The sequence below is a fragment of the Haplochromis burtoni genome, unplaced genomic scaffold (assembly GCF_018398535.1).
Source record: "Haplochromis burtoni strain Fernald_Lab_line unplaced genomic scaffold, NCSU_Asbu1 Contig_3, whole genome shotgun sequence".
NCBI lineage: Eukaryota > Metazoa > Chordata > Actinopteri > Cichliformes > Cichlidae > Haplochromis > Haplochromis burtoni.
The window spans coordinates 321,157-330,768 of record NW_024582364.1 but is presented as its reverse complement, the minus strand read 5'-3'; the positions used below and the strand labels follow the sequence as shown (position 1 = coordinate 330,768).

At 40.6% G+C, this 9,612-nt stretch overlaps 1 protein-coding gene across 2 annotated transcripts in view; it reads left to right on the top strand.

The window, feature by feature from the left end:
* Positions 1–9,612, top strand: part of gpc1b (glypican 1b) — a 60,415-nt gene that overhangs the window by 38,461 nt on the left and 12,342 nt on the right. For both annotated transcript variants that reach the window (XM_005912840.3, XM_005912841.3), the window contains exons 5-6: positions 8,108–8,335; positions 8,890–9,053. In XM_005912840.3, the coding sequence (XP_005912902.1) occupies positions 8,108–8,335; positions 8,890–9,053 (392 nt within the window). The remainder of the gene's footprint in view (positions 1–8,107; positions 8,336–8,889; positions 9,054–9,612) is intronic.

The following is a 9,612-nucleotide window of genomic DNA, read 5'->3' as shown; positions in this document are numbered from 1 at the left end:
GGGGGGGGGGGCAGAAAGAGACAGCAAGATGGGATTACATATGAAAGTGAGAGGGAGAAGGTCAAGAAGAACAAAGAGAGTGATGGCACCAAAGGGAGCTGTGTGTTAGATGGCAGCCAGGTGTGTTTAACAGATGGAAACCTTAAACCTGGCAGGCACTGTTTGGCCTAATAGTGTCATCAGTGACATCTGGATAATTGTGTGCACACACTGTGCATGTGTGTGTGTGTTGTGTTATTGGCTGTATATCTCAAACATACAGCTTAATGCAGGAGTGTACTTTTACTGTATACGAAACTTGTTGGTACAATGTGAGACACACCCTGCCCCTACAACATTCTCTATACAATTACAAAACCCCTGTCATGATCCTGCTGCTTTGCAGACTAGAGCTACTCTAAGACTTGGCTTGTCTGGACCGTGACCTAAGGAGTGTTTCTTTTTTCTTTCTTGCCAAAACTAAGAGAACTCCCATAGATTCTTCTATTTAATTTTCACGGTCATCTGATGAATTGTTATCTTATACCACTGTCATATGAGTTGATAGCTTAAGCATGTCTTTAAAGTAGTAAAGGGTGTATTTTCAAACCCATGAATGTGGATAAACTGGCCATGTGTATGAGGTATATAAAAGGTGTAGAATAAAGCAGAATAAAGAATGTCGGGTTAAATGTGGTTTATAATCTCAAACACTTTGAGTGGCCAGTATGACTAAGAAAGTTCTATATAAACCCAAGTATGTGACAAACTAGGGTGCTTTTGGACCACAACCTCATTTACTTTCTTTTACTAGCTCAGGAGGTAGCAGGTCATTTACAAATCAGAAGGCTGGTGGTTTGATTCTTAGCTATTCCAGTCTGCATGCCAAATATTCATGGGCAAGATAGATAAATGCAAGATGCTAACCTCAAGTTGCTCTCTGATGCATCCATTGGAATATGAATGTGTGTGAATGTTAGATAGAAAGGTTCAGCATAGAAAAAAGTGCTTGTGTGAATGAGTAGTAAAAAAAAGGCAAGGTCTATGCAGTGCTTTGAGTGCTCAGGTAGAGTAGAAAGGTCAGACAGGCCTAGAGACCTGCTGGTGATCCCCTGGCAATGTAGGAAAAAAATGTGCGTTCTACATCCGGTTGGAGAATATAAGATACAAACTTGTCTGCAAAAACTCGTCATTTATTCTCTGAGCTGTGGGGAAACTTGAAAAAGTGCGACACAAAATCAAAATTGAGAACATTTGCCTTCCCATGCAAACTAGTAACAACCGGGGTAACCTGTTAGCAATGTCAAGTGGTTTTTCGATGCAGCACCACATACCTCTTTGAGATCAGTTTCACATTAGCTACTACCAGCAACCTCCAGGAACCACTCACAACCTGTCAGGGACCAGTAGTTCCCCAAAGCATGTTCATTCATCTGATCACAAAATCCCTGAATTGTACACTTAAGTTGCAATGTTTTTTTTATTTAGTCAGTTCACTTCCACCTTGTACTGAACCACAAAACCTTCTAATTTCCTGCTTTTAGGGTCACCTCTGATGATGTCATGAGAGACAAGGACATCTACTCCCATTGTGGTCCATAATCGGTTCATTTTATCTGCATGCAAATCATGTCAGTGGAGACCTGGAGTAGGCTGGCCTAATTATGCCAAACACATTACTCACCAGGAGCGATGACGCCTAGGAATGATAAAATTTAAAAAAAAGGGACAAAAGTGAGAAACGGAGAGAGGAATGTGCGAGGAAGGATGGTCTTGAGGAATGCAGTGGAAAGTAAATTAAGGGAATAAAAGAGAACAAAATGATAATGAGGATAAGCAACGGTATGGACTTTTGGTGGAAACAACCAAGGGAGAGAGAGAAAAAAAAAGTCTGAAAAAGAGAACCAGCTGGATAAGGAAGAAACAGCTTTGGGTAAATGGTGCATAATGCCAGCCAGGGAAAATAGGAGGGGAGACAGAGAAAGTGGAGTAAAGGCTTTTGCAGAGGGCCTGCTGATAAACGACGTGCATTATGTGATGTGTCGGCTTGTTTAATATAAGAGGCTTTTTAACGGCATCTAAATTCTGACTAAGGGGCTCGCAGTGTTCCTGGAGCACAATGTGTGTGATAAGTGTTGTTATTGATGGAGAGCCAGTCTGATTCATAAACAGTCTAATGGCTCCCAGACTATCATTTGTGCATTCACTGCGCCCAAGACAGCAGTTGTTTGTTTATGCATGTTTTATTTATTTATTTATTATTATTGGTAGTAGTATACGTAGGAGAAGGGAAGTAAAAGCACCAGAGTGCATCACTCAGGTGTGTCTTGCTGGTTATTTGGATATTTTTTAGCTAGCAGTCTATCACAGAGCCATATATCTGTTTTTCATTTAGATTCATTTAGTGGAAATTAGGCTATTGGCCAAGGGAAACACATTTTTAGTCTTTTTTCCTCTATAATTTGAAAATAATGTTATCATTTAGAAACACTGTCAGTTGGAGGTCAGGATAGAAGAAAAACCTGGAGCAACTGTATCATTGCACCAGTGTTTAATACCCCAGGAAACTATTTGAATGCTCAGCCATCAACCAACAAAAATCAAAAGCATGACCAATCAATTTATATTTTAATGTAGAGCGCATCAGCAGTAGAAACAGACACAAATATTCCAGTATTAAAATATGTGTTCAGCGATAGCAGATGTACTGAATGTCCTCTGCTTTCTCATTTTATTTTTTTTTATTCTATCTCTGCCACCTGATTTCCTCCCTCCTTCTCTCTTGGCATATGCTTCATGGTTTGCTCCCCGTCTCTCTCTTCTCTGCCAAAGAACCATCAGCTAATGTGATTTTTCAGCACTTGTCAAACGGACAAACAGAATCAAGGCTGTCAAATAAGAGCGAAATATACAATTGCTGCCTTGGCAGCACCGTTTTCTTCTTTTATTACCTTTTCATTCCTTCACTGATCTGTCCGATCGGCCCCTGTCAGTACGTGGTGCTCTGCCAAAACACAGCTCATCCTTCACATCCTTGCGTTTGCTATTTACGACCATATACTAGCTATATGGGGGTGAGTGGATGAGCTGCTGTAAGTACAGTATGCACAAATTAAAGTAGATGAGAATTGGAATTCACTTCTACTTTAATTATTTTGCCATTTTGTTTCGATTATAATGTTATTCTGTTGTAAACAATTCTGGGATTGGAAGTATTTGCAGTGTTCAAGCGTGGTCACAAGGGCTTTGAAACATTTTCTGCACATGCCAGGAACTGTTACCTTCCAATTAGAGGAAACAAACGCTTAAGTTTTACTGGAGACTAGAGAGAGAGGAGGTGATAATAGGCACACTGCAAAAGAATTTGCACTTTTAAAATGAGCCTAATCACGAACCTATTTGTAATTTTGTTTTTGTTTGTTTTTATTTTGCTTTTTTCATTCAGTGATATGGTTTCCATGAGATCCAATTTTATTAGACTGTGGTAAATGTTCCCAGGCCCGTTAAGCCCATCGTATGAGTGACATAATCCTCAGTCAGTTAATACCCTGATGTGAGAAAACCATTTGAGATCAGTCCAAGCTCTAAGAAAGAGTGATTGGCAGCTGGGGTAACATCACTGGTACCTTTCTCTGAATCTTCTGTCAGTGACACAACTTGAGTAGTAGGGAGAGGATTAAAGCCAGACAGACGGTCACGTGAAGAGGGCACATGGAAGGTGAGGCTGTTTGTCTGGTTTAAAGGACTGTATTAAAGCATGAAAGAATACAGGGGGCTGTAGAATAACTGAGCGCAGACATACAAGGTGTTAAAGCGCGTGTGTGTGCGCGCGTGTATGTAATTTAATGAGGTTACAAAGCATCCAAATAAGAGAAAGTAGGAATAGACTTAAAATAAGCTTCTGACATGTCAAGGTGGCCTAGATGTGAAGCTCAGAGTGATTACAAATGAAATCATTAACTTCCCACTCAGCGCAGGAAGAAAGTCATTAAGACACACATGCTTCGCTTAGCTCACGCGTGCGTGTTAGAGAGTTAGAGAGATGAAAGAATGAAAGCAAGAATGTGACGGGTGTAGAGTGTCGCTTTGGTGATGTTAGCGATTTTCTTGATCTGCTGTCACATTAAAGAAAGTTATAGCTGTTAATTATGAAGAAATGCATTAAGTGTGCTTGGTGTTTGCAGCAGACACAATATTATCATGACATCAAGTCACAAAACGCCACAATCAGTAGTAAGTATGAGCTTCATATTTGAGGTTTTTGAGCTGTAATATGGTTGTTGTTAAACTTGATGTGCACCACGTGGTGTATTTGTGGCTAGACCCACTCTGTTGGCCATGAAGTGTTATGTATTGCTCATAGTTATGTACACAGACGGTTTCCTGAGGCTGAGAAACTCCTTTTCGTGTATGTATTGACCTGTCAATCAAATTAGAGTTTGAGTTTATATACCAGGTTGGCTTGTTAGGTTCCCAGCAGATAAATGTTTATTTCTTGCCCGATAAATGTGTAAGTCTTGACAGCAACAGTTATTTTTTAAATAGATTAGGATATTTCTTCTGACTGGCTGCCTCTTGCAAATAGGGCTGCTGTGTTCTCACAGACAGAGCTGTGTGCCTGAGAAGACTGCATTAACGATATCATACACATCGTACGCCAAACACTGTCAGAAACTTGGTGTTTAAAGCGGTCTGAAGGCTGAGCTTCTGGCTTATAGGGATTACTTGTAAATTTGCTGACCTCATTACTTGAATCTTTCTCCATTTTTAACATGAGCATTCGCCATATATGTATAGCTTTACTGTAAACACATGTAATAGCGTGCAGCTGTTTCTGCTGTTATTCGTCCCGTCTGTCCCCTCCACACCCGGTGTGCTGGGATATAGACAATTAAGCATCCTTTCCCATCAATCTTTCCCCCAGAGAGCAGACACCGGGGGAGAAAGTGTAGAGGTTAAGCTTTGAGGGATGGCGGAGGATTGTGGGTGAGCGTAAAAGAAAGGGCGTATATAGAGAGGGAAGTCATATGACTCCCTATGTCATGGAGATGCAAACCGATGAAGAATGAGAAAGGTCATTTTCACACACAATAGCCCAAGCGAGCGAGCGAGCGTGCACACACACATGCACAGAGGGTTTGTGTCATACTAATGATGGCTATTACTCACTTGAGTTAAAGGGCAGAGGAGAACTGTACAACACTGTACCATTTACCGAGATCTGCCCTCCACATGTGAGCACTTAAAACATGCCCCAAGCAAAAAACTGTAAACAGAAATGCAGATTGTGCATTGAATGGCGAAAACAACTTCTCCTCAGCAGCTGAACAACATCCTTTGCTATTCTGCTGAAAGCCATTTCATTTAGCCAGACTTATTTACAGTGTGGCTGACAGTACACAGCAGGAATAATTTCTAATAGAGATTAAAAGTAAATCTGCACCTGTCAGAGCAGCTTCCCTTCTGTCTGTCTGACTGCTGCTGTGTACTCTGGATTGTGTGTGTGTGTGTGTGTTCGTGCGGGGGCTGTGATCCTTCACTGTGTACATATGAATGCACTGTCACTTGGAAGTTGCTTTCTCTGTGTGCTGATTCGATTTATATATATAAGAATGTGAGTTCTCCTATCATGCATGTAGCTCTGCTGGTATGTGGAGTCTGGTCCAGTGCTGTGTTTGCAGATAGTTTGAGTGACAGGAGGCTGGGGAACTGGGGAGCGATGTGTCATGCAGCTGCTGTGTAATAAATACTGGATATACAGCTGCTACATTTCAGAAGCATTTATCTCGCCAAGCATTACAATATAAGAAGTGATTTGCATCACAAAGATGGCATTCGATGTGTTGACATTTTCTCTGTGCTATGAAGTCTGTAGTTATAATTAGAAGCTCGCTAGCAATGTCTTCTGTAACTTGCTGAAGCAGTTTGCACCAACCTTTTCAGCCTTTAATCATCACAGTGTTTTACTCAACCCCCCATTTATCTAAAGTATTATATATTACAAAGTTTAACCTGGCCTACCATTGTTGTCATCAGGGAGTAAGCCCTCAAATTAGATAATTACTTGACTTGCTTGCTTTCTGCCAGTTTTAAGAAATCATCATCAGGGTTTATGCATGAAGCATACTATAAATAATCTGACCTGCCATTATTCTGGGTTTGAAGCAAGGGGCAACTTCTGGAGCTTAAAAAAGAGGCCAAGGCAGATGTGGCGAAAACTGTAGTGCCTCTGGGACTAGCTGATGAGTTAGCATTAGATCCTTACATCCACGTAAGGTAATTTCTGGCTTGGAAAAAAAATGGCAGAGACTAAAAACACTAATGTTGAAGCTTCAAAACGTGCAGTCCAAAACCACATTTTACACTGTCTTTCATTTCCAGGAGGCAATTAAATGTGGCAGAGAACAAGAATGTGATAATGGTCTCTATTGCGTCAGGGAATGGCGTTTTAGAAACCAAAACAAAGTAGAAAATCAGCTTGATTTAAACAGAAAAATATCCCGGCACGTTCCCAAGATTAAACCACCACCCAAAATAGGAAAATCAAAACTGGAAAAGTATAAGCCTCAGAGTGTTTGCGAGAAGAATGAAAGACAAAAAAAGGGTTTAAAAATGAGCAAATCTCTCACACTTTTATTTCTTTTACCAGAAAGCAGCAAAGACCAGCAGCTATGGAGCAAAGTCAGCTAGGGTTTATTAATGACTGGGAAGGCAGAACAGAGATACAGTATCCAACAAGGCCAGAGCTTGGATAATGCTACACAGATGGGTCAGGATGGACTTAGCATATTAACATGTTATGTAACACCAAGTGCTGTGATTGTCTTACTGTGCCCCGATTGGCTCTGCTCATGTGGGTGTTATAGCTTTGCTACCGTATCACTCGGAACGGTTTTTCCTACAAGGCAGGGTGTGTTTGTATTTTCTTTAAATATGCAAGACAGTGTGGGAGATGGATGTTTGTGAGTGCTGTGATGTTGCTTTTTTTGTTTTGTTTTTTAAATAACTGCATCAGGGGACTAAGCTAACCCCAGGAAAGGGGTCCCATGTGGGGGCTGCAGCATCCCCCTTTTTTGCAGTGCCTCTCGACTGTGGGTGGTTGTTGCCAAAGATAAGACACCTATAATGCAAAATAAATACTGCTGCAGACTACAGTCTCCATCTCCCTAGCACACAGACACTTACCATATCCACAAGGATGTACACACACTCAAATTCACTAAGGTGCCAACCCTATTTGTAACTAAAGTCAACAAAGAAATGCAAATGTTGGCTGGAATGGATGGATGGTTAAGGCACACTGTTGTCGTGTTGAACTTTCTGTTGTCATAATCTTGCAGAAACACGGCTGAATTTCTAAGTTCATACATAAAATGGATGTAAACTTGTTTATGCCACTGGCCACAGAAAATGTGGGATTTATGAAAGCAAACTGAAAATGTGCACACCTCTCAACACAAGCCCAAGGATAGCAATGAGCTACCCGTTACACCTGTCTCATCTGATACTCTTGTTTACTCCTGTATATTGCTGTCTAAAAGCTTTACGTTAAATCAATCTTAAGCTTAACATTATGCACGTCTATACTACTACGAGTTTTTGCAATGTTTTAGTCTGTAATTATTGGTGAAGCTGTATTAGATTGTATTGTGAAACAATACAACATTAGTGTTGGATATGCATTTGTATGATTTTCTCCAAGTGTGACATCCTGCCTAGTTGACTCTTTCTGTTTATCTGCTTGTGCGCTTGAATGTGTGCATGTGCCCATTAACCATATCTGTAAATCCTCACTTGGAGCAGTATATAACCAAACCCCCAAGCACTGTCAGTTCCCTGACATGCCCTAGAGAGGCATTCTCGCATACTTTAACTTAAGGTTCATTGACAGTGTGAGGCTGTTGGCATGCAGCACAAAGCATTTAAAAAATAAGTGGAATTTTGTGTTGGAATAAGTGACTTTTTTTGCAAAAGAGTACTGTATTGACGCATCTTGTATTGATGGCTCTGACTTATTTTGAAACGGTGACATTAAGGTCTACATGGAGCAGCACATTGCAAAGTAATAAAACACGAGAATACAAATATTTCACATTATAACAGCTGTTTAAATTTTTGTTGTTTTCAGGTCACTTTCTAGATTTGCTGAACCGCTCTGAATTGAACCTACAAGAGACTTTCACTTCAACTTGGGGCTCTCTATACAACAAGAATTCGGATGTTTTCTCCGAGTTATACACAGAATTGAAGAAGTACTACCGAGGAGCCAACATCAACCTGGAAGAAACGCTTAATGACTTCTGGATCAGGCTCCTGGAGAAGCTCTTTTTCCAGGCAAACGGGCAATATGTCATAGGTACATTTAGTTCATTTGTTGGATGCACATAACAGCTAAAAGCTTTTCGCTGGCTCTCTGCTACAGTAAAAAAACAAAAAAATAACTTTTTTTATTTGGCTTGGGATTATTTCATGTCCTGTTAACCATATTGGAAACTGGTCGATGCATGGTTTATTACAGTAATACCATGAACCTGGCACACTGCAGCAGCTAGCAGCTCTAGTTTCTTGAGAATTTGCTTTTAACTGTGATTACCCACATCTTTTGTTCACCTGATGACCTGCTTGCTGTCAGACCTGTTGAATCAAGAAATCACTTAAGTACAACGTGTCTAACAAAGTGAAGCAGGCTAAAATATATCAAAAGCAACACATGTAACACATCAGGTCTAAAGAAACTGCTAAAAGGTCCGATGCACGTGTAAGATTTTTTTTGAGTAAAAAATAAAATAAATGATTTATTATTTACTTTTAAATAATTTTAGCTTCAGCCTTCAGGGGTTAACCCAAAACCTTGAGAAGTGGTGAGATTTTCTACTTGAAGATTTAGTTTGATGTGTTTGCTGATTACAGGTGAGGACTACCTGGAGTGTGTGTCTAAGCAGATAGACACACTGCGGCCTTTTGGAGACACACCCCGTCAAATGAAGATGAAAGTCACGCGCACGCTTGTGGCTGCACGTTCGTTTGTTCAGGGCCTGGTGACTGCGGGCGAAGCCGTACGCAGAGTATCCCAGGTAAAACTATTTCTTCTCATCTTGCACGATCCTTTAGACTGAGCAGCAGCTCTGTTTTCCTGCCCTCACCTCTGCAGTTCCAGGCCCAATGCATAATTTAAACAGTGAAATCTAGTTTTGTACATAATAACAGGCATCTTAATAAAAATGTACCGACAGCTCTGGTGGAGCTCAGGATTCATCCAGAGAAGCTGAGCTGTCAGCTGTGTGGAAGAACTCGGGGCATCTTCTTTGTCAGAGGCCTGGCTGATATAATGTTAATGAAGTTAAAACCGCTGCCCTTGTGTGGAAACATGAACATCACGACAGATTTTCAGAAGCATTTATTATTTCTGTGCGGTACAGCGCTGTAGGTATTGATGTAAGGCAAAAAAAATGCTGCTGGCAACAAACAAACATCAGCAGCTCTACTAATGTTTCTGCAAAATAACGAGTAGCATTCAGTGACACCCGAACAACATTACTGCGAGATCCAGAAATTAATCGAGCATATTTCAGATCTGCCTGAGTCACATTCACTGAATAATGACAGAGTTATGTAATTGAAAAAAAAGGGGGG